Source organism: Sarcophilus harrisii, chromosome 5 (genome assembly GCF_902635505.1).
Source record: "Sarcophilus harrisii chromosome 5, mSarHar1.11, whole genome shotgun sequence".
NCBI classification, from domain to species: domain Eukaryota; kingdom Metazoa; phylum Chordata; class Mammalia; order Dasyuromorphia; family Dasyuridae; genus Sarcophilus; species Sarcophilus harrisii.
Window position 1 is genome coordinate 60917192 of NC_045430.1, and position 26246 is coordinate 60943437.

General features: G+C 33.4%; 1 protein-coding gene and 1 pseudogene across 3 annotated transcripts in view; both read left to right on the forward strand.

Annotated features, from left to right (window-relative positions):
* The window catches only part of CCDC77 (coiled-coil domain containing 77), a 32004-nt gene that overhangs the window by 3761 nt on the left and 1997 nt on the right, over nucleotides 1-26246 (forward strand). For all 3 annotated transcript variants that reach the window (XM_031939492.1, XM_031939494.1, XM_012550803.3), the window contains exons 3-10: nucleotides 185-413; nucleotides 1011-1153; nucleotides 2471-2567; nucleotides 3538-3592; nucleotides 4198-4286; nucleotides 5152-5300; nucleotides 19500-19746; nucleotides 26053-26178. In XM_031939492.1, coding sequence (XP_031795352.1) covers nucleotides 185-413; nucleotides 1011-1153; nucleotides 2471-2567; nucleotides 3538-3592; nucleotides 4198-4286; nucleotides 5152-5300; nucleotides 19500-19746; nucleotides 26053-26178 — 1135 coding nt within the window. The remainder of the gene's footprint in view (nucleotides 1-184; nucleotides 414-1010; nucleotides 1154-2470; nucleotides 2568-3537; nucleotides 3593-4197; nucleotides 4287-5151; nucleotides 5301-19499; nucleotides 19747-26052; nucleotides 26179-26246) is intronic.
* LOC116419426 lies at nucleotides 12855-15350 on the forward strand (annotated as a pseudogene).

The window sequence follows — 26246 nt, forward strand, 5'->3', positions numbered from 1 at the left end:
GGGACTCAGAATTTAAATATTCAATTCAAGATTTATTTGAACTAATTAATCATAATGCCCGGTATAGTATAATTGAATCTCTATAACTTTCAAAATAAATATTAGAATCTAACTGTACCAAATTCTGAGAATTCCATAAATACTAAAAAGCTTCTATTTTAACTTCTGTAATGATTTTAATTAGCTTACCAACCTCTCGGAGCCCTTCTAAATACTGTGATATTTCTGGGACAAGATCTCCTAAAGATTTAGAGGGATCAACTCCCCTGCCTTCCATTTCTGAGCGCCTAAACTTCATCTGCTCATCTAACGAATTATTAGAATATTACCGAAGAAAGATACTTGAGTTTGATGAACAAAATGAAGAACTATTGAGAAAACTGGAAAAATATACCCACATATATAAAAACCAGGTAAGAAAAAACAATGTGGTCTTCATTCTAGTCTTTCTCACTAAGTTCTTTAAATTATAATTAAATGTTAAATGTCTGTAGGAAGTATCAGTTTGTGTTCCAGAGAGAATAGTTATAAAGACTGTTGTATTAAAACATTTTTGTGTTATCAAATCCTGAGATCTGTGCTTCCTATAACCTATATCCCTCCAAGGGAAAAGGGTGCTAAAAAGATTTTATATAAGATTCTGATACTTCATTGCTCAATAACCTCTATATGGCTCAAATTTAATTTAAATTTTTCCTCATATATTTTGTACCAGCTCGTACAAATAACTTATATCCATCCCTAGCTAAACTACAAGAATATTCTGTATATCCTGTATAAGAGTTAAATCTCAAAATATTTTTTCAGGAATTCACTTTCAATGCTCTGTGATTTGGTGGCTTATTGATTTACTATAGTCTCATAAATCATTCTCACAATACTTAGATAACAGGAAGCTTTTAATATTTGGGAACTGTTAAGGTAGAGTTATATTTAAGAAATATCCTCTCTGAGGTTCAGGATCATTTCACCTATTTTTTTTTGTTTGTTTGTTTGTTTGTTTTTGATAGCATAAACTGGAGTTAGAAATCCAGCAGAGGGAGGAAGAGATTGCTGAATTACAGAAAGCCCTAAGTGACATGCAGATCTACCTCTTCCAGGAGCGTGAACATGTGTTACGCCTCTACTCAGAAAATGACCGATTAAAAATCAAGTACTGAGCAGAAAAAAGGGGGCTTTTAATGTCTTAGAATTCAAAATTGGAAGAGACCCTAGAAATCTTTCAACTCAACCCCCTCTTTTTATAGATGAGAAAACTGAGGCCCAGAAATGGCATGAATTGTCTAAGGTCATACAGGTAGGGATTTGGGCCTCCAACCTCTATTTCTCAATCTAGTGTACTTCTCTTTCTGCTGGGAGTTAGCAGGAAGAGAGATTTCAAATATGCACTGAACAAAAACAATTTTTTTTTCATTCTTGGTAATTATACTGTATAACATTGCTTTTAATGACTTAAAAGGGGAGAAAAATCTATATACAAATCCCTGTTCCTTTGCAGTGACAGCTAAGAAAACATTTCTAAGATTTCTCCTCCAAACCCACATGTTCTGTTACTTACACTTATATGATGAATAGTGCTGAAATCTTTTTGGTGGTCTAATTAACATAATATGAAAATGAATGGAAAAACTGCCCGGTTGTCATTCCTTTAACCACTAAAATATACATTGCTTTTTCATTATTTATTTATTATTTATTATTATTTTAATAAAAGAGATTGTCGGAGTTGTTATTTTTAAGAACATTGTGGATCAGCACAGAAACTTGGCTAGTAGATTCGAAATCTGTTATTTAAACATTTTCTCCCCCAAAAATAAAGAAACATTTTCACAGTTCATAGTATCCCAGAAATTAAGAACTTTATAGTCATTAGATAAAAAGTACAAAAACTGCCAGAGACATCTTTAGATAAAGAGCAAAAACGATACAAGAAAAGAATACTTGTGCTACCAATTGAGCTCCGAGAGTTACAATACTAGAGCACTGATCTATTTTCATTTTCATAAAAATGTTTATTTTGCCAAAAGGACTATTAAAAAAAAAAATCTATAGTTCAAATCTATCCTCAGACATTTACTAGCTGTAGGACCTTAGGCAAATCATTTAAGTCCAATTGTTTCCCCCCAAAAAAGAAATATAGGAATATAGTTGTACTATTCATAGTAGATAATTAAATTTAGAATCAGGAGATTTGAGTTCATAACTAGATTCTAATGTTTACTAGCAACATGACTGGACAAATCGGCTTTTCTGACCTCAGTTTTCTAATCATAAAATTGAAGAGGATAATTCTTGTATGGCCTTCTTCATTATTTAATTGGGGTGAAGAAATTTCTTTGTAAATTTCAATGCAAAATTTAAATGTAAGTTTCTCACAGTCCTATTTCTTTCTCCAAGACAAAATGCCCATCAAATGTAAAGGGCATATGTAATTGGAATAATTATCAATAATAATCTCTGGTGATTGTAGGGAGCTAGAAGACAGAAAAAAAATTCAACATCTCTTGACCTTAGTGGGAACACATTCTAGAGAAGTAACATATTTTCATAAGGAGCCTCTACACAAAGTAAGTGGTTATTGGAACATCCTGATCCATAAGATTATTTTTTTAATGAGGTTTGGAACAACCTAGAACATTCAAAGCAATTGTGACCAAAATCTGTAATGGGTAGAACTGGAGGGAGATCCAGAACAAATACCATTAATTCTCATTTGTATAATGACTGTGTCTTAAACATGAATAATTCATTTGACTAATATTTATTGACCAACTATTTTGTGTAAGATACTGTGCAAAGTGTTTTGTCAAATATAGAGAATAAGACAGTCTTTGCCCTAAGAGGGTAAATAGTATATTAAACTAGGAACTATTAACTCACACATACAACATAGAATATAAGATAAAACAAAATATAAAAAAACAAGACTAGGGTAGATCATAAGGAGGAGAGATTCTTAGCTAAGGGGATAAGGAAATTTTCATGACAGAGATGGCATTTGAACTGGGTCTTGAAAGATGGAAATTGGATAGTCTGGGCTTTAGAAGAACATTCCAAATATAATGTCTATATTCAAAAACATGAATGCAGTTTTGAATTATTTCAACTTAACAGATTTCCTTAGTTTATTTTCTCATGGACTTTCTAACTAGCTGACTAATGTTAAAAGTGAAATTCCTTTGTTATTTGGGAGGCAATATGGGAACTGAGGAGAATTTGTCTTTGCTATTAAGTTTTTGTTTATGGCACATATATTTAAGTATCAGATGGATTTCAAAGTTCATTAGAAGAAGAAATCCTGTAGTGAAGTTTTGGCTAGGTATTAACTGGATACCATATGGAGCCAGCAAAAACTCTGTCATCTTTGAGAGATTAAGTTCCTCTGTCTTGCCCATGGAATCTCATGCTTAACTTAGTGTCTTTTACACTTGTGTGCAATGTAGTGAATGTACTGTGGGAATGATGTTTGATCTTAGGAGTACAGATTGGAAAGTAAAGTGTTTTCTTTAAAAGGAATGCCCCTTTTGATTCTTTCAGGTCACTATTCCTCAAAAGGCTGTTTATTTCAAGCAGCCACATGAAGCAGATACCAGTGAGTAAACTTTTTTCTTTGGAATTCAAACAGCTAAGTCAATTTAAAAAAAAAAAAATTCTGTACGGTAATAATTGACACTTATAATGATGACCTGTGGCACTCTTAAGATTCTGAAGAGCTGCATAAGCAGTTGAAGAAAGTTTCAGTTTTGTTTATATGGTTAGTGTTGTATATTATACTTCTTTGAAAATTAGTTATCCAGATGTGGTGTGTATGTGTGTGTGTGTGTGTGTGTGTGTGTGTGTGTGTGTGTGTGATGTAGCTGGCAGCTCTCTCTATTCCCTAGATTTTTTAAATCAATATTAATATCCTGCATAAACAGAAATTACTAAGAAAATAAATCTGGCTCAGAAGTTCTCTGTACCTCAAGGCAGTGTTTGATAATGAATTGGATATTATTAATCAGGAAGAATTCTTTACTTGTTTTTAGGGGGAAAATAACAGTGGTTGCTGTAAAATTTTCTTTTCTCTCCTTTTTCTACTAGACTCCTTTCTGAAATCAGACTGAGCACCTCTGCTCTACTAGAGTAAAACTGGTAACTGCCCATCTGGAAGAAAAGCCAAATAAATTATTTTCTCAACTAACCTGTTTTCTACTGCAGGTACTAAAAGAAACTTAGGAAGATCAATAAAAGAAACACAAGAAAGTCCTGAGAAATACCAAAGAGACAATCAGACACTTGTGCTACAGGTAGAAAATATCTGTTGGCAAATAGTGACAAGTTTTGACTTCTACAAATTAAATTCTTGTGATATTCTAGGCACCCAGTTAAAACATATGGTTCTCTGCTGTATACTGTAAGTTTAAATAAAACAGACATAATTTAAACATTGCAGAACTCCTGCTTCTAGCTATATAAAAAGTCCTTATTTGGGGCTAAATCTTTAGCTAACATTAAGTGTGAAATTCCTTTGTTCTTGGGATAGGAAATAGAGAAACCGAGAAGAATAGCTTTCCTGCCAAATTTTCATATATGACACATTCACTATGTAACTGGTAGGCTTTGAATCGAATTCTTTAAAATAGTTACTGCTCTTCCACTGATATTTTGGCCATTTGGTAACTAAATGCCACATGGAACAAGAATTATATATTTAATTACATTGGACAATCTGTCTCTATCAAAGTAACCCAGTTGTTTAATAATATTTTTCTAACAATAGGTAATGACTACATTTAAACCTGACAGCAGGATACAGAAAGAGGAGTCATGTAATTATTTGGTTATAAGGTGACTTTGTTTTCCTCAACCAAAAAAAAACCAAAAACAAACAAAAACCTAAGGCAAGACTACATTCCCTGCTTTGCTAGAATCCCAGGAGTGGAAAAAAGTAATTGGATTTTACAAGAATACAGCCTTACTGTGTACAGTTGATTATTTTGTTGCATAATCCGATCCTAATAAAGATGATGAAAAGGAAAGAAACTTTTTTTGCTATTTTGTTAATGTTGTAGCTGATTGTTAATTTTCTTACAAATATTTTAGTGTCTCTTCCTATGAGTAGTTGTAAAAGGAAATAGAGCTGGGTATTTTATCTTCTGTTGATCTGTCTAGGTGGAAGCACTGCAAGCTCAACTTGAAGAGCAGACCAAACATGCCAGAAACCAGGTCGAAGGGCTTTTAGAAGACCGACGCATCTATATGGAAGAAGCACAGGTTCAGCATGAGAGAAACCAGGAGAGGATCAGAGTGCTGACACACAAGTGAGTGCCTAGGAAAGGAGTATTCCCCTTCTGCCTTATTTTATTATGTTTATTTATTTTGGCTAAGGCAATTGGGGTTAAGTGACTTGCCCAGGATCACACAGCCAGGAAATGTTAAGTGTCTGAGATCAGATTTGAACTCAGGTCCTCCCAACTTCAGGGCTGGTCCTCTGTCCACTGGTCCACCTAGCTGCTCCTTTGATGAACAGTTTAAAAAGAAACAATTTCATACTTCGTGCTGTCATCATTTTTGTTAAGATGATGACTATTGTTACTTTGGTGTAATGAAGAATCACAGAACTGGGAATTTCAAAATGTCATCTTGGCATTGTAGGTTTAGAGCTGAAAAAGATCTTCAACATAATCTAGTCCAAGCTCCTGCCTTAGCTGCTAACTATGTACAAAGATAGAGAAAATCATGAATTGGCTCCGTTATAAACATGTTACACAACCTCAACTGGGCCCTCATTGCTGCTAAGCAATCCTTTTACATCTCTCAACTCATTATTCTACTATCATCAGCAGTTCTTCTAGACGTTTTCATCATTCCTCAAACCTCCCAAGGTTCCCTCTTCTCCATTCTTTCAGCTGAGAACTTGGCTTCATATTTTATAGAGAAAGCTTCCACTTCTTCCCTCTTCCTAATTTCCTACCTCCTGCCACCCTCCTTCATTTTTGTTTTATGATTACTTATCAAGGCATTGAATCCCTCTGCTACTGAAGAGATCCTGTTCCATTTCCACTCTGTTAGTGATTTTTAAGATCTCTTATCTACTGGCTTATTCTCTATTGTCTATAAATGTGCTCATGTTTCCCCCATCTGAAAAAAAACAACACTTACTTAATCTACCCCTAGTCAACTTCAGTGACTTCCTGTTGCCTCAAGGATCAAAACAGAATATTCATTTGCCATTCATAGCCCTTCAAAAACATTTCTAGTTTTCTTGTATCTTATTCTCCTTTGTATACTATCAGTCCAGTGACACTGACCTCCTGGCTATTGGACAAACAAGACACTCTCTCCATGTCTTGGCTATAGATATTTTCTTTGACTCTCTTCTGTGTCTAGAATGCTTTTCCTTTATATCTTCTCCTTAAGATAGAGATCATTCTGAAATAAAGTGAATCATTTTGTTCAGATCAACATATTCCAGGTTTAGTGTGTTAATGTTGCTTTTGAAAGTGGCACTTTTTACAAAATGTAGTCATATTCAGTTTGTAGTTCATGGAAAAGTGGGAAATATATAATGAAATCAAGTTAACAGTATATAGATAAAGTAATACCAAGCTTGTAAAGCAAATATTTTTATAAACATGATTTACTGGTTTTACAAGGAAAAAAACCTGAGCAGCTTATTCCCAAGTTCCCGTACAATTACTCTTTGTCCCAATGTATCCCAATGTAACTACATTGTAAAAGTTTTATCTTTCTTATTTTTTAAAGTTTTTAATATTATTTTTTTCTAAATTTAAACACTCCCAAGAGGGTCACACATAGCAAAACAAGAAAAAGAATTATATATTTGAAACTGAATATCTCATTTTGCTTGCTTTTTTAAAAAGTTTGATCCTTACTTGTCTGTATTTCCTTCTGAACTTCCTTCTGTTGTCTGCATCTTAAGAAATATTTCAGTGACCCTTTCCTTTTTGGCATCATTATTGCTACTTCTTCCTTTCCCTTAAAAAAGCCTCCCCACCCATTAAAAATCCAAAGAAGGGGGTGAGGAGGAAACCTAAAAATAAGATAGTCAAGAAAACAAATCTGAACAAAATGGCCAAGTCCAAAAATGTACATCTCTGCAGTTTGAGTCTGTCTTTGTATAGACTTCCTTTGAAAACTTGGTTGGCAATTTCTTTGATAATTGTTTGTCATATTTCTCTTTATAATATTGCCTTTGTGTAAATAATTCTTCTGGTTCTACTCTCTTTAGTCTGTATCAATTCATACTACCTAGAATGCTTTAAAACTATTATATCATTTTATATAGCGCAGTGATATTTTATTATATTCATATGCCTCAGTGTGTTTATTCCCTAATTGGTAAAAAAAACTTCTCTACGATTCTGATTCTTTGCCTTCGTTCTTACTGCCCTTTGAATCCCTTCTTCAGGATCTAGAAGTTTGTTTTGCTTGTGACTATTCCCTCCTAGATATTATCCTCTTAACTACCCCTCTCCTTTCACTGCTTGTTTACTTAATGAGTTTGATACCATAATGTTTGTTTATCCAACCCTTTCATCTGTTTTGGATAAGAGTGAGTTTCATTTGACATGCCCTCCCCCCTAGTTTTTCCATACTCTATCCTCCATGTTGAAACCTAGCAAGTTCTACCCACTTATTCCCATTTTTTATATTAGAGTATTCCTTTTATCCTTTCTTCTTTTTTCTTCCTTAAAACTCTCAAAATGGAACAGAAGAAGTAGTCCACTCCTAAAGTTCTTAAGGGACACATTTATTTCTTTTCTCCCTACTATGTTAGCACTACCTCATCATACAATCCCTTCCAGTTGCTTAAATAAATTTTCTTTTTTTTAGCTTTCTCTGGACTCTTGTGTTTACTTTTCAAAGTACCTATTCAGCTCTCCAGTTTTTACATTATTATTTTTTTATCTTTTTTTTTTTATTATAACTTTTTATTGACATTACCCATGCCAGGGTAATTTTTTTACAATATTATCCCTTGTACTCATTTCTGTTCCTATTTTTCCCTCCCACCCTCCACCCCCTCCCCTAGATGGCAAGCAGTCCTATATATGTTGAATATGTTGTAGTAGATCCTAGATACAATGTACGTGTGCAGAATCAAACAGTTTTCTTGTTGCACAGGGAGAATTGGATTCAGAAGGTAAAAATAACCCGGGAAGAAAAACAAAAATGTAAACAGTTTACATTCATTTCCCAGTGTTTTTTCTTTAGGTGTAGCTGCTTCTGTCCATCATTGATCAGTTGAAACTGCATTAGGTCTCTTTGTCAAAGAAATCCACTTCCATCAAGTATTCTTCAAATAGTTATGTTATAATGATCTCTTGGTTCTGCCCATTTCACTTGGGATCAGTTCGTAAGTCTTCCAAGTCTCTCTGTCTTCTCCTGCTGGTCATTTCTTAAGAACAATAATTTCCTAACATTCATATACCAATTTTCCCAACCATTCTCCAGTTGATGGGCATCCATTCATTTTCCAGTTTCTAACTACAAACAAAGGCCCCAAAAACATTTGCCTAAGGTCCCTTCCTTCTTTATATCTCCTTTGTATAAGCCCAGTTAACTGCGGATCAAAAGGGTATACGTTGATAACTTTGGGGCATAACCCAGATTGCTCTCAAATTTTGGTTGTTCACAACTCTACCAACAATGTATCAGTGTCCCAGTTTTCCCCGTCCTTCCAACTCATCATTATTTTTTCCTGTCTTTAGCCAATCTCACAGGTGTTTGTGGTATCAAGTTGTCTTAATTTGCATTTTTCTGATTAATAATGATTTAACCCTTTCATGTGAGTGGTAATAGTTTCAATTTATTGTCTGAAAATTTTTTTCATATCCTTTGACCATTTGTCAATTGGAGAACTTGGTTTCTTTATAAATTAAGTCATTCTCTATATTTTTGGAAATGAGGCCTTTATAGAACCTTTAACTGTGAAGATGTTTTCCCAGTTTGTTGCTTCCCTTCTAATCTGTTTGTTTGTTTGTTTGTACAGAAGCTTTTTAATTTGTTAATCAAAATTTTCCATATTTTAATAATGGTCCTTTAGTTCATCTTTGGTCCAAAATTTCTTCCTCCTTCACTGGTCTGAGAGGTCTGAGATAAACCTCCTATGTTCCTCCAATTTATTTATAACTCTTCTTTATTAAATCAGAACCCATTTTTGATCTTATCTTGATATTGGTGTTGGTTGGGTCCATGCCTAATTTTGCCATAAATTTCCAGTTATCCCCAGTTTTTGTCATAATGAATTCTTTCCCAAAAGTTGGGATTTTGGGTTTGTCAAACATAGTTGTATGTTGACTATTCTGTCTTGTGAACTTAACCTGTTCCACGTTAATCTATTTCTTAGCCAATCCCAAATGGTTTTGGTGACTGTGCTTTATAAATATTTTTAGATCAATACAGCTGGCCACCTTCATTTGATTTTTTTTTTTTCTTTTGAATTCTACCTTTTATTTTCCATATAATTTTGTTTTATTTTTCAGATCATTAAAATATTTTTTGGAAGTCTGATTGGTATAGCACAAATAAATGATTAGTTTAGGGGTATTGTTATCTTTATTATATTCACTCCTATCCAGGGCACTTAATATTTTTCCAATTATTTAAGTCTGAATTTATTTTTGGAAAGTTTTTTTGTAATTTGCTCATTTAACCCTGACTTTCCTTTGGTAATAGATTCCCAAATTTTTATGTGTTGACAGTTATTTTTGAATGGAATTTCTTTTTGTATCTCTTTGTTGATTTTGTTATGATGTTAAAAATGTGAGGATTTATAATTTTATAACCTGTAACTTTGCTAAAGTTATGGATTATTTCTAAAACTTTTAAGAATTAGGGTTCTCTAATAACCATCATATCATCTGCAAAAGGTGATGTTTGGTTTCCTGGGCCTATTCTGATTCCTTTAACTTTTCTCAACTCTTATTGAAGGTGTTTTAATACAATTTGAATAATAATGGTGATAGTGGGCAACCTTCCCTCCAGATCTTACTGGAAAAGGTTCAGTTTTTCCCATTGCATTAATCTTACTGATGGTTTTAAATTATATTCCTGACTTTTAAGAAAAGTCCATTTATTCCTATACCTCAAGTGTTTTATTAGGAATGGATGTTGGATTTTTCAAATCTTTTTCTGCATCTATTGAGATGATCATATGTTTTTTGTTAGTTTGGTTATTGACATAGTTAATTTGTAATAATTTTCCTTTATTGAACCAGCCCTGCATTCCTGGTATAAATCCTACTTGGTCTATGTGTTATCCTGGGATGATTTTCTTAATCTTTTTTAATATTTTATTTAAATTTTAGCATCGATATTCAAGGAGTTGGTCTTTTTTCTTTCTCTGTTTTCAGCCTACCTGGTTTGGGTATCAGTAGCATGTCTTTGTAAAAAGAGTTTGATGGACCCTTCAATCCCCATTTTTTCAAATAGTTTATAGCATTGGGTTCTTGTTCTTTAAATGTTTTAGAATTCCATTAAATCCATCTGGTCCTGGGGGATTTTTCTTAGGGAGTTGGTTTAGCTTGTTCTATTTCTTTTCTAAGATGGGACTGTTTGGATTTTCTTCTTCCTCTGTTAATCTGGGCAAGCTATATTTTTGAAGGTATTCTTCCTTTCATTTTAAGTTTCAATTTATTAAAAGTTGGGCAAAGTAATTTTCTAATTATTTCTAATTTCCTCTTTTTTGGCGAGTTCTCCTTTTTCATTTTAAGACTAACAATTTGATTTTCCCTTTCCTTTTTTTTAATCAATTTACTAAGGGTTTTCTATTCTTTGGTTTTTCAAGAACCAACTCTTGTTTATTAATTAATGCAATAGTTTTTTTACTTTCAATTTTATTGATCTCTCCTTTTATTTTTAAATTTCAAGTTTAGTGTTTGACTGGGGGTTTTTAATTTGTTCCTTTTCAGCATTTTTTTAGTTGCAAGAATTCATTGACCTTCTCTTTCTTATTTTATGCAATAGGCCTCTGGAAATAAATTTTTATTACTGCTTTGGGCATCCCCACATTTTGGTATGATGTCTCTATTGTCATTTTCTTGGGTGAAGTTATTAATTATTAGTTGCTCTTTCACCCAATCATTCTTTTATAGATTATTTAGTTTCAATTTTTTGGTCTACTTTCCCTGGCTTTTTGTTGAGTGTAATTTTTTGCATCGTGGTCTGGGATGCATTTCTTTTCCCTTACGCATTTGAGTTTGGGTTTTTATGTCCTTTATGGTCTGTTTTTGTATAGGTTCCAGAACCGGAAAGAAATTCCCTTTCAGTCTCCATTTCGTTTTCCGGGAAACTATCAATCCTTTCTAGTATTCTATTTACCTCTTTGACTTCTTTCTTGTTTATTTTGTGGTTTGATTTATCAATTCTGGAGTGCGGTTGGATCTCCCACATATAGTTTTGTGTCTATTTCTTCTTCAGCTTCTTAATTTCTCTTTTTAAAATTTAGATTTAACCACTTGGGGCATATATTTTAATATTGATATTGTTCACATTTATTACCCTTTAGCAAGATTATCCCTTCCATTCTCTTTTAATTAGACAATTTTGCTTTTTGTTTATCTGAGATCAGGATGGCTCCCTGTTTTTGACTTCACCTGAAGCATGATTTTGTCCAATTTCCTTTCCCTGCATGTTCTCCCTGCTTCAGGTGTGTTTCCTGTAAACAACATATTGTGGGATTTGGCTTTTAATCCATTCTTAACCACTTCTCTTTATGGGGGTTCCCCCACATTTATGGTTAAAATTACCCAATTTGTATTACTTGCCATCTTGTGACCCTTGTTTTGCTTTCTCCCTTCTTTCCCCTTACCCCCCTTCCCATATTAAACTTGGAATACCACTTGCTTCTCACAGCCCTCCTTTTTAGTATCCCTCCCCTCCCCTTAGGTTCCTCCCCTGTCTTACTCTTTCCTCACAGTTTCCCGTATTCCCTTCTGTTGGTTTTCCTTCCCTTTTCACTTTTCCCTTCCCACTTATCAATGAGGTGGGGAAGTTTCCCATAAATTGAATATGTCTAAAATTTTTCTTTAAAGAATTCTGATGGCAGTAAAATACCCCTATATTCATCTCCCTCCATTCTTTCTCTCAGATATAATAGGTTTCCTTAGCCTCTTCGTGAGATGTAGTACCCCCACTTTACCCTTTTTCTGGTATAATGTCCTTTCCACCTCTAATTTCTAGAACAAGGTATACGTGTATTCTTTATACATCTTTACAGCAGAAATATAGTTCCCAAGATTTCTTTTTACCTTTTTAAGTTTCTCTTGAGTTCTATATTTGTAGATTAAACTTCTTATTAAGTTCTGGTTTTTTCATCAAAAATAGGTGAAATTCACTTATTTCGTTGAATGACCATCTTCTTCCCTGGAAAAAGATGCTCATTTTGGCTGGTAAGTTATTTTTGGTTGCATTAGTCTTTACATTATTAATGACTGAAAATCCTCTATTCTAAAGTCTTCTCTTTTAAAAGTCAGTCTGTTGGCTTTTAGCATTATACCAGCTTTGTAGGAAAGTTATTCTTAATTGTAATCCTATATCTTTTTACCTTTTAAAACATTATATTCTAAGATTCCCTGTAGTTTATATTAGAAACTATCAGTCTTTCCTTCACAGGCTAATTGTACAATATTTCACAGTCCAGTTCTTTTTGTACAGCAAAATAACGGTTTGGACATGTATACTTATTTTGTATTTAATTTATACTTTAATACATTTAACATGTATTGGTCATCCTGCCATCTGGGGGGGTGGGAGGAAAGAGGGGAAAGATTGGAACAAAAGGTTGGCAATTGTTAATGCTGTAAAATTACCCATGCATATAACTTGTAAATAAAAAGTTATTATAAATTTAAAAAAATAAAAAATAAAAGAAACTATCAGTCTTGGGTAATCCTGACTCTGGTTGCTTGATGTGTGCAGTTATCTTCTTGTGTGGCTAACACCACTACTGGAATTTTTTGTTTAAAGGTTTCTTTCAGAAGGTAATCAATGGTTTTTTTCTGTTTTTAATTTGTCCTCTGATTCTAATGGATCTGGGTAGTTTAGTTTTATGATTTTTTGAAATATGGAGTTAATGGTTTTTTTGTTTCTGTTCTTTTTTTAATTATAGTTTTTAATAAGTTCAGTGATTCTTAAATCATTTCTCCTTGATTTGTTTTCTAGGTCCTTTGTTTTTGCTATTAGATTCCTTAGGATCCTTTCAAAATCTTTTGATTCTGTTCTAATAGATTTTGTTTTCTGATTGAGTTAACTGATTTCTATTTGGTCTACTCTAGTTTTCAAATGGTCTGTAGATAGGTAAGGCTTACTAGTCTTTCTTCTAAACTATTTATTCTTGTTATTTCTCCTTTCCATTTTTATTTCTCATTTTATTTGTTGCTTCATATCTACTGGGTAAAAAACTGATTATTTTCTAGTTGTAAAGATTACTTGCTCCTTCTTTGAGAGATTTCTAGATTTATAGTAATTTTTTATATTGCCATTTGTTTTGATTTATTTATCTCTTCAACTTTAGTTGCTGTACTGAAACTTTGTTTCAGGGCCAAGTTTCTACCCCTTCTAGCTTTTTTTTTTTTTTTAGGTGGGGTAGTAGACTCTTTGGTCATGCCCTGGGTTGGTCCTCTGGATTTTCTGTATTGACCTCCACCTCTTGGGTTGGGGCTGTCCTGGATCTTTAAGGTTCAGAGCACTAGATTCTCAGGCCTTCTCTGATAGAGGTTCTTAATTTGGAGTCTATGAATTTTTTTTTTTAATTTCTGATAAGTCCTTCCCAGATCTTATGGTGCATTGCATGCCACATCACACAGAGCAGCAAGTTATAGCTCAGTAGGTTTTTTCTGTTTGTTGAAATGTTTATGCTTTTATCTGCTTCAATGGTTCATGTATAAGATGGATTACTGCTTTTACTGATTATGAATAAAGCAAAACATGGGAGTGCAGGAAGGCAGAAAGTATTTTAAATCTCTTTCAAACAAACTTGGTCAGCTTCCTGATAGATGAACATTGAAAATGGATGATATAACATTAATTTTATTAGCTTCCTGGGAGTGAGTTATAAGATGCTGTGTACTGAAAATTAACCAAATGTTTCTGATATGCAAACTGGAATCAAGTTGAGACTACTTTATCAAGTTTTCATGTCTGGACTGGGCTCAGCCAATGGATTCACATTTTCATTTGAAGGTGCTAATTAGATTTCTTCTGTTCACCAGCAATTGGAGTCAGTGACTCTACCAGTGATTGTGTCAGTTTTTTTTTATTTAGACTCTTCTATGGGGCTCTGAATTTAATTCAAGACTTTGATTTCATAGAAAGTCTCCTCCAGAATAGTACTGAGAATTTCATTTATGTCATTACATTTTCCTTGGAATAGCAGCTTGTCTTAACTAGTGCTATTTGTTCATCTATTGCACTGACTGGAGGAATGTAAAAATCTTTCTTCATTGTTGACTTAACTTGTCTATGCAATGTGTTATCAGAACTCTACAACCTCTGACAGCTTTCCTTTAATGTTACTGTGGGAGTCTTTGTAATATATACTACAGATATGGCTAAGGCAAATCCCTCAATTAGAACTTCTAAAAACAAGGCCAAGATTTGTGTGTATCAGTTGCCTAGAAGGTAAAGAGAGCCTTCTACTTGTGCCAGTGAAGATTTCCAGCAGACCAGACATGAGAAGCTTTATTTGTCCTCCTTTCTTCACCTTTCTTTTTGTTGTTTGAAAACAATATAACCTTTTAAAGTATACCTGCCATGGAAGTTTCCCAAAAGTCTTTTAAAAATTACTGAATGGGAAAAAATTAGCATGAAGAAGAAAGATCTTCTTTTTGCTCTGATGAACTTGTGGAAGGACAAAATAAATTTGGAAGATAACTAGCTGTACATGAGTCTTTCTGAAAAATTTTAAATTTTAATGAAAATTTCAGTATAGTTTGAGATCTGCAAAGCAAGAATGAACTAGTACAAATGTTGATTTTTATTTCTGTGAAACAGTAATATAGATTAAATAAAAAGAGGCAATGGAATACTAACAAATTTATATTTGGAATTAAAAAGGTGTTACTAAATGTCAGGCTGTTTGATTATTCCCTAATGGGAACATGCATTTCTATTCCAAAGGTAAAATTAAATTTTTTAAGTTTTCATTTGAATTCTTACCTCAGAAACCACCTAATTTTGAAGATGATGCTGGTAGGCTTATCTGGGTGGGATCTTTAGAAATATTTAAGGAGACAGTGATGTTTATGAACTATTTGTGGGTAATATTGAAAATGACTATTAATAATAAAAGTGTTAGTATTGTGTATCTAATTTATATTTTAATATATTTAACATCTACTGGTCGTCCTGCCATCTAGGGGAGGGGGTGGGGGGGTAAGAGGTGAAAAATTGGAACAAGAGGTTTGGCAATTGTTAATGCTGTAAAGTTACCCATGCATATATCCTGTAAATAAAAGGCTATTAAATAAAAATAATAATAATAATAAAAGTGTTAGAATTTATTTTAAAGCAGAAAGTTCACCTAAATCTTTAGAACTATTATTACCTCTCAGCGCTTGCAGTTAAACCATTAACTGCCTCAGTAGCCCTCCTGATAAAATTGTAAAAGATGCCCAAATGCTTTGAAAGTCTGCATTGTTAATCCAGCCTTAAACAAAAGCTGCCTATGCTTGTAAAATCCATGAGACATCAATCCTGCTTTTGGCAGTTGTATTCATGAATGTCTCATTTAAAAAAAAAAAAAAATGAAACCAGTTTCCAGCAGAAATTGGAAGGTAAAATAGCCTGAAGTACAGGAGGAATTCTGGAATGGGAGTCCGGAGACTTATTTCCTATGACCTCTTTCATGCCACCTTAGTTACACACAGACATGTTTATACCTTGGATCTTGCCCTCATCCACAAGTGTTCTACTTCCAAGTTCATGTATTCTGAATTCCTTTATCTGACTATAATCTTTTATCATTCTACCTTTCCCTTTGCCTAATAACCTTCACTGTGACTTCCAGTTCCTCTCTCTTTCACTTCTTTTCTAGATTATCACCCCATCACTGACTCACTCTCAGTTTAGTTCTCCTTCTTTCTTGAGTCCCTTGCCTCTTCTATATAACCTTGCCCTGCCCAACTTTAGCCTTGTAGTACTTCTATGAGCTTCTGTCTTTGCTTCTACTTATATGCTGCTTGAACAAAGCTGGAGAAAATCATGAAACTATGTTGCCCACGTCTACTACAAATGTATGTTATTTAATTCCAACTGGGCCTTCTCTATGACAAGGCAATCTCTTATACTTGCTTAATCAATTCATTCACCCCAGCAGGTTTTCCAGAACTTTTTGTCCCTCAAATCTCCCATTGTTCTACATCCTATCCTCTTCAGCTGAGAACCTTCCCTCACATTTTACTGAAAAAAGCAACATCTTGTGTTCCATGAAGAGATTGGCCCTTGCTATGGCAAGCCCAACAGTATTCACAAGTGATCCTGTTCCTGTCTACTCAGCTCATTGGTCAACCCCATTCTTGTGAATCTCCAATTGCTCGCTGCCTACTAGCTGCTTCCTTGCAGCTTAGAAGCATGCTCATGTTGTCTGCATCCTCAGAGCCCTTATTCCATCCATCCATCCAAAACGGCATCTTTCTTTTCCCTGTCATGGCCAAACTTGGGAAGGCCATCTAAAATTGGCACTTCTACTTTCTTACTCTCTAATTCTCTGTAGAATGACTTTTGATCTCATTATTAATTGAAATTACTCTCTGCAAAGTTATAATGATCTCTCAATCACCAAATCTAAACAACCTTGACTTCCCTGCAGTCTTTGACACTGTTGATCACTTTCTTCCCCTGGAACTGTGTTTGTCCCTCCAGGCTCTCTTCTTCTGTATTACTTCACTTAATGATCTCGTTAGCATCCTAGATTCAGTTGTTGGTATGCTGATAATTCTCAGATCTGTAAATATAGCCTTATTCTTTCCAGATAGCTTCCTGAGAAGGGGGTACAACTGGGTGGTACAGTGCATAGAATGTTGGGCTTGGAACCAAGAAGACTCATCTTCTTGGGTTTAAATCTTGTCACAGACACTTAGTAGTCATGTGATCTTTGGCGTTCACTTAACACTGTTTGCCTCAGTTTTCTCATCTATAAAATGATCTGGAAAAGGAAATGACAAATTATAGTATCTTTGCTAAGAAAACCCCAAATGGTATTACAAGGAATCACACATAATCACAACAGCAAAAGCTAGGAAGCTAACTTTTCCATAGGTGATAAGTGTATAATCCTGGGCAACCTTCCTCAGTTTTCTCACATGTAAAATGAGGGTGATAATAGAACCTACCTCTCAAGGTTGTAAAGATCAAATGAGAGGTTTGTGAAAAGTTTAGAACAGTGTCAGCAATATAGATGCTTAATAAGAAAAAAATGTAGATTGGAAGAATATGATAAATGTACCTGATAAAACCCTGACATCTAAGATATATAAGGAACCTCAAAATTAATAAAGGCTGTAATCTTCTAGTCTGTTATGGCCAAAGACTATGAAAAGATAAATTTCAAAAAAATGCATTTAATTAATTCTTGAATCTGAGCAGAGATACAAATTAAAATAATTTTTGAAGTATCACTATAAAGTGATAAAGTGAAACTTATCGAGTTGATGAAAAATAATCAAAAGCAATAAAATTTAGTACTATTGGGATTGTGAAGAAATAGGTTCACTCACTCATGTCTGATTAGATTGGAATCTGTAGGATCTTTTGGAAGTTGATATGGCAGTGTATAGTAAAATTTATCAAAATAATCATATCCTTTAACCTAACATTTCCATTATTGGGAATATGCTCTGAAAGTTTGTACTTAAAAAAAACCCAACCATTTCTTCAGATGGTCATAGCAATATTATTTATAATTGGGAAAAATATGTAAAAGCTATCTCAATGTGCAACAAGAGAAACAGCTGAACAAATTTAGAGTATATTATCAGTACTATAATGCAGTTAAATTTGGCATAGAATACGAGGAAGTAGGGAAAATCTTTGAGTGATCAGAGCAAAACTAGAACAAAGAATCCACTAATTGCAAGCACATAAGAGGAATGATGGATGGGAAAAGAATCTTTTTGGAGACTTGGAAGGATCATAAGATACTTGTTAGATCAACTTATGGAATGAATTTCCATATGAATATAAAATTACACTTTATATTTACAAAGTAACTGCTGATTTGACACTTATTTGATACTACTAGTATAAAGTGTTAAGGTCATTAAAGTAAAACATGAGAAGGATTGATTATTGGAACAATTTGGGTAGAGAAAGGGTAGAGGACAATTGGATAAAATTGAAGTGATTCACATTGGGCTAGAAAGGGTAGAGGACAATTGGATAAAATTGAAGTGATTCACATTAGCAAGGATACTTCTATAATCTGAGAGAAGGAAGAAAGCATGAACAATGATGCTGAAAATTTTTGACAAATAGCAATTAGGAAAAAGGAAGGAGCTCATGTTCTGAGTCTTTATTAGAAGACTGGGTAGTGAAATAGGGAGCTAAGTTATTTGTTGTAGGTAAAAGTGGAATGAAGGAAAGATAAGTATGGTACAGTGATTTTTGAGCAATAGTAATAAGGGCCCAGCTACTGTCCTTCACCAATAATTTATTATTAGCTAATTTATTTAGCTTACAGGAGAAAACCCCTTAGGAAAGATTAGCCAAATATATCATTTTGCGTGTTCCAGAGCAGTTACTGATCTCTTGACAGACATACCTCTATCTTTTTCTTCAGTTCTCTATGTCTTTGTCTCTCCTTTTAGTTTTAGTTTTGGAAAGATCATAACAGTAGATGACTGGAGAAAATGGAATAAGAAATTTTATTTTAAAGTGACAGATTTAATGTGATCAATAATATGATTTAATTTGAAATGTTCCTGAGAACTTTTTAATCCAATCTTGGCACATTTGTACAAGTTATATAAAAATTTTCTTTTTAACCCTTGTTATGAGCAACAGAAAATTCATTTTGTTTTGTTATAAACTGGTATCTACTGGAAGAGCTGTTATATTTTTCTGTTTCTAAATTATGGCATCACAGTTGAGGAAATTTGAGATGCTACTATACAATGTTCCAAAGCATTTAAGCCCTATAATTGTTAATAGAAATGAAATGTAGTAGAGTGGGAATTGAGTACATCGGGCCAATAATCAGACCTAAGTCTCATTGTAGCTCCGTGTGGCTTTGGGCAATTCAGTCATTTAAACCTCTTCAGACTTCAATTTCTTTAAAAAATAAGAATATTGTCCTGCTTCTTTATAGAATTATTATAGGAATCAAAGAAAAATGTAAAAACCACTTTGTAAACTAAAAAATGCTAAGGTAGGGCATTGTTCTTAAACAAAGATGCCTACTTATTCCTGTTGAGTTTGAAAACACATCTCATATATCGGATGTATTAATGGGAACATCTAGGAAAAATGACCCACTTCCTCATTCATACCTTTGTTAGTCTTCAACAAACCCAGGAGTTTCTCTACGAGAGCACCAAGGACTTCTTGCATCTCAAATTTGAAAATCAAGACAGAGAGAAGGAATGGGTGGCTGAAAAAGACCATTTACTTTGGAAATTGAGCCAATACCAAAAACAGCAAGAGAAAGTACTACAGTCCGATGAGGACAAGCGTCAGCAACGGGTAGTCAGCAGTCTCCTACCAGCTGTACAAGACTTTCAACAGGAGCAAGATATGCATATTCAGGTAAATGCTTTTCCACTCAGTCAGTGGAATCAGTCCCCTTTTGTGGAAAATATGCAGTTTGGGAGAACTGAAAAAATTCAGAAAAGAGATATAAGGACTGGACCTTGATTTTAGTAGCAGGGAGAACTCCCAGGGAAGGAGCTTCTTTAATCAATGTAGGTCAGTCCTTCTCTGCAACTTAAATTGCTTAGGGAGTTGCCTGGAGCACTGAAAGTTTTCATTATGTTACATAGCCAATGTGTGTAAGAGATGAGACTTGGAACCCAATGCTTCCTGGCTTTGAAACTGGTTCTCTATCCACTGCCTCTCAATGATAATACACATAGAAACTAGCAACAGCAGTCCCAAGGGATGAGAGAAGGAATGAATGAATAAATGAAATCAAGAAAAAAAGCACTTATTAAGTGCTTATTTTGTATTAGGAAATCTGCTAAACTGAGAAGGAGGACATAGTTTTACTTCTTGGCATCAATCTTAAAGATTGTATTGCACCTTTTCAAGTTTGTTTAGATTTTTTGTTATTGTCCTCTTGTAGAAATGAAATTAATGTTGTTCTCTGTATGAAGTAGTACTTTGTTTTGTCTTAAATTTACCTCACTAAATTTTTTCTTTTTTCAAAAAATTATTTATTATATAAACTTAGCTACCATCAACAAATTTAGCATGTTTATTAAGCTAACAACGTTTTCTTATTCATTTCCATTTCTAATAATCATTAACATCATTATCAACATTTTTGTACTTAATATATATGTGCTATTTATAGAGCTTTATAAAGCTATATATAGTTTTTTTCTCATTTGATCATTACAGAAGATCTAGATGGTAGGTGCTATTACTATCCCCATTTTATCAATGAGTAAACTGAAGTTGTGTTTTTCTGGATTTTGTTGTTATCATTTACATAGTTGTATCTAGTGTGTATATTGTTGTTTAGATTTATCTTTTTATAATGATTTGGTCATGTATACTTATTGTGTATCTAATTTATATTTTAATATATTTAACATCTACTGGTCATCCTGCCATCTGGGGGAGGCAGTGGGGGGAAGGAGGGGAAAAATTGGAACAAGAGATTTAGCAATTGTCAATGCTGTAAAGTTACCTATACATATAATCTGAAAATAAAAAGCTATTTAAAAAATAAAAATAAAAAATAACAACAACAACAAAAAAAAAAAGATTTATATTTTTATATTTTGTATCACTTCATATAAATCTTCCCAAAGTTGTTTGCATTCTTCATTATTTACCATTTCTTGCAGTGCAATATTTGCAGTTTGGGATCATTATGGAGAATGCTGATAGGAATACTTTTGTAGATAGTCATCTTAACAATTTCCTTAGGCTGTGGTCTTAGTATTCAGTAAGTCAAAGAATAGGAATAGTTTTAATACTAGTTACATAATGCCATATTGCTTTTCAAAAAGATTGTATCAATACATACTATTACCAACATTGGTCTTGATTCCCCACAGCCTTATAAACATTGATTCTTATTGTTTAAATGGTATTAGGGTAAATGTTGGTTATTCAAGGAACATTGTAGCAGAGTGGATAATACACTGACCATAGAGTCAGGAAGGCCTAAGCTCAAGTTCCACCTCTGATGCCTAACCAGCTATATGACACTAGGTCATTTAACCTTAGAATTGTAGGAAGATCACTCACAACCACGTAGGTAAAGCTCTTAAAATGCATAAAAAGAAATAGTGATAAAATCAATGAGAGAAAGAATTATCAACTCCTCCATGTTTTTGGAGAGAAAAGTCAGGGAAGAGGAGAGAAAAAAGGGCATTAGCTCTCATGTACTGGCCTGGCCAGGACCTAGCACCAGGTCCTGTGCTACAGACAGGGTCAGGCCAGTGTCCAGCTTGCAGTCTGGGTAACCCGTTCTCTAGACTCTGAAAGAGACTGTGCTCAGTATGGATCTCCCTTTCCTCCTGACCTAATCTCAGTTTAAAACAAGGCCAGGCTAGTACCCAGCATGGGGTGAGGAGCTGCTTCATGCCTTAGGCATTGCCCAGCCAGCCTCAAACCATACAGTGCTTGGGTAGCCCATACCCAAAGCCAAAGGAGTGCCAGGATGAGGGCAGCACCTAGGAAGCCCCACACAACTGGGTTTTTTGGTTTTTGTTTTTAAATTTTTATTGATGTCTTTTTCTTAAATATCATCATAGTGATCCCTGGTTTTTCGTCTCCCTCTCCTGGAATGCCTTCCCAAATAACAAATAGTATTTTTTTAAAGGGGAAAATGGGATGGGGAATCAGTGCCACTAATTGATATATTGGGGAAAAAATCTCAAAACTTATGCAATGTAACATCTGTGGACCTCCTGTCTCCACAAAAGAGCAGGTTTGGGGCATCTTTTCATATTTCTTCTTTCTAGTCCTGCTTGATCTTTGTATTTTGTTATTCATTTTTGTTTTTTTGGTATGTAGCTCTTACTATTTATATTGTTGTAGTTATTGGCTATATATTTTTTTCTTGGCTCTGCTTATTTTCTTCTCTATCAATTCATGTAGATTGTTTCATGTTCATCTGTATTCATCACATACATCATTTCTTACTATACAATAATATTCCATTATATTCTTGAAACAGTTTGTTTATTAGTCATTTCCTAATTAATAGATATCAACTTTGATTCCAATTCTTTACTCTCACAAAAACTGCTGCTATAAATATTTTGGTGGATATTAGGACTTTCTCTTTTCACTAGGTTCCTTGGATTACAAGCCCTTTAAGGAGTCCTCATTTCAAAGGGTATACTTATCTTAGTTACTTTATTTGCACAATTCTAAATTGCTTTCCATGGTAGTACCTTTTTACAACTCCACCAGCAAAGTATTAACCTATCTATCATTTTAAAATCCCTCCAACATTGAGTATTGGTATTTTTTGTTATTTTTGTCAATTTTCAGTATATGATGTGAAACCCCACAGTTGTTTTGAATTGCATGTTTTTTTTATTAGTGATTTGGAGCATTCTTTCATGTGGTTGTGAATATTTATTTTGTAGTTTTTTTGAGAATTGTTTGTTCATGATCTTTGTCCATTTATCTGTTGGGGAATGGTTATTATTATTAATCTATTTATCAGTTATATACATATTTTGAATTCCAAACCCTTATCAGAGAATTTTGATACTAAGATTTTTCCCATTTATTCTCTCCTTTTTTTATGATAGGTGCATTAATTTTGTTTGTGCTTCTCATATAATCTTATAGGAAGCACCTAATAATAGTAGAGGTCTGTTGGGGCCTTGTCAGGGTTACAACAAGAGAAGGTGCTAATCCTGAGTTCATGACTATATGAGTAGTTAGAGAACAAACTCTTTAAATTGAGCTACTATAGAAATCAATATAACATTTAAATATGCAGGTATAGGCATGTGTGTATACATACATACATATGTATACACAGAGCAAGAACATAAAATAATGTGAACCTTTAGATAACATTATTAGATTGCATTTTAGTCAGTAATTCTTTTTTTTTAATAGAATAATTAAATCTATTAACATTCAAGATTGTAATTGTTAAATTTGGTAACTTGTTACACTTCATAAAAAATTTTTTTCAGAAGAGAATTTGTCTTCCTTATTTTATTAAACTTAGTCCAAACTGCACATTACTAACATACATACATACATATCAGTAAACATTGTTTTTAGAATTAAGAATTCATTAGGTTTTGTCAAAATTAAACTTCTTTTCCTACCTCAAAATTTGAAGTAGTTCTAGCATTATCACCACCATTGATTCATCATCTTTGCCCTTCCAAAAAGCAGATTGGAGAAGGAACAAGTGAACAGATAGAAAAATTAGCCTCAGTGACAGAGTAGGAATACTTTTTCCTCTGAGACAAGTGGAAGAGAGAGCATGTTAAGAAATGTTGAGCAGGAAGCTTCCTATAGAATGTAAAAACTATGTCATCAGTTAATTTTAAATGATAAGAAATTAAATGATATTTTGATATGAATGTGTATGGCTGTGACTGAGAACTGATGTAGAAAGTTGATAAGATTGCAAAACAGTGGTCAAAATTATTTGATACATTCATTACCTCTTGATCAAGAGGTACAAAATATTCATCATCAGTATTCTTGAATCATATTCAAATTTTTGTGGAATTTACAAAATAATTTTAGGTCTTTAAAAATTTTTTGCATTACTTCATAAAAGTTTTCTATATTTATTTGAATTCTTTGTATTGATCTTTACTTATGGCACAGTAATAATATTCTTTAAGATTTATCCACTTCACTTTGTTCATCTCTCCCCCAATTGATGGAACATATAATTTATTTATAGCTTTTTGGTACTACAAATAGTGCTGCTTTGAATATTTGGGAACAATTGAGATCTTGGGATATAAACACAATGTTGGGATCATTAATCAGAACGAATAATTTTAGAATTATGTGAGCAAAGTTACTTATTCTTTTCTGGAATGATTGGACCAATTCACAGTTTCACCAATAATGGGTCAGGATGCCTGTCTTCTAAACTCACCCTCACATTGATTATTTCCATCTTCTTTTATCTGCCATTTTGATGGGTTGAGGTGAATGTATTCTTTCTATTTTGAATTCTTTTATCTGGGGTTTAGAGCATTTTTATATAGGTATCCAGAGTATGCATCCCTTCTTCCCAAAACTTTCTATTCATATACTTTTCCTGCTTATTGTTAAATGAACTGTAGCAGTATGAATTTTGTGTCAGTTTCCAATAAATTTTGGATGTAATTTATATATATTTGATGTAAAGATTTTTTTCTTTCAATAAAGAATATTTCTTCTATTATTGCTAAAACAAGTCAAGTTCTTATTTGTGTAGTAAATGCTTACTATGTGCCAAGTACCCAAGATAAACTTGAAATTATTTGTCTTTTAAAAATTTCCCTTGCTCCTGATTTGCTTATGAATTTCCCCCTTGGAATATTATTGTAACAGTGTATTATTTGTAGTAGTGTAAGAACATGTCTACATTTATTTTTCACTTAACTGCTTAATGTTTTTAAGTATGTAATTTTCTCCTAAGTTATATCATTCCTTGTGTTTATTGGATTGCTTTTTAAAAATAATCAAAAGTCAGAAAGGTAAAAGAGTGAAGTTGACATAAAACATCAAGTAAAATCTAAAGGGAAAAATGTATTAAGAATTGTGGTAGAGGAGAAGGAATATGCCAGCCTGTTCTTTTGGCCCTATGGGAAGAGAAGGAGGAAAAACTCCATTGAAGAATCTTGCTAAAGTTGTGGTGTTCATAAGGAGAAGTCTGGTTCTGTTTAAATTGGAAAGGATGTATGAAATGTTCGATATTATTGGGATCATTTGTGAAGAACAGAACAATGATTGTAAAGAATATAGTAGTAGAAGTGAAAAGGTTAACTTGTAGTAGGCTTGAAGAAGAATAAGGCTGTTCTAAAAAAGGTACAGGAGAGCACAGAGCAAAGCAGCTTCTGTTTTCTGTATTCTCACCAACTGCCCTAACAGTGATGGAAATATCCAGAAAGAAGAACTGAATGAGCAAGATTTAGCTCGGAGATTTCTCATCTACATGGTACTTTTAGATTATCAAATTATGTTATGGTAGAACTGTGATTTTTTAAAAAAAATGTATCATATACATACAGACATACCTGACACGCACATACACACACACTCACACACATACACATACTATAATACAATGAGGCCTTTTACATAGGCAGTCTGTGCAGTATATTTTCATTTTGGGGTACTTTTAAAAGGAAGCAATGTAGAATAGTAGATCCAAGTGTCAGACAAAATAATTCCTAAGTTCTCTTCCAATATACCCTCTAAAAAAGTTTTACTTTGATGTCTGATTGTAATGTGGAAGTCAATTCAGGATTTATTCCAGTAATCCTCTGACTTTGATAGATATTATCAAAATGAAAAAACTTCTGAGGTGGCTATATACATATATTGCCTGAGACCCCACTTAATGAATGTTTTAAGGCCACAGAAACTCTTGAAAAACAATACTACTCCAGCAGAGGGAGCATGTTACATTTATGAAATACAGATGTTTAAAGTTTTTTTATCTTTAAAATAAGTTATGAGCTCAGATTTGAAATCCACTAGAACCAACTGATGCTGCCTGTTTCACTTTTAGATATGTAAAATCTCCAGAATTTGAACTTTAAATTTAGTCATAAGAAGTTCCATACTATGATTTAATGAACTAATGTTTCATTCCTAAAAATTTTTTCTTTTCCCAATTTTTCTTCATACTACATGCAATTGGGCATTTATGGGCTTCTTTCTTCCTGGCTGTAGTCCTTAAAAGAGAAGTTGTTGCAAGAACAAAAGTTATCCTGCATGTATCGAGAGCAATGTGTTGCTCTGGAGGAGGAGCTAGCCCGAATTCGAGAAGAAGATGATATGAGGCGAAAGATCTTCAAGGTAGGAACAGTACCTTCTGTTTTCAGGGTAGTAGGTTGTGTGGCTTCCTTTCTCCAGGTGACATCCTG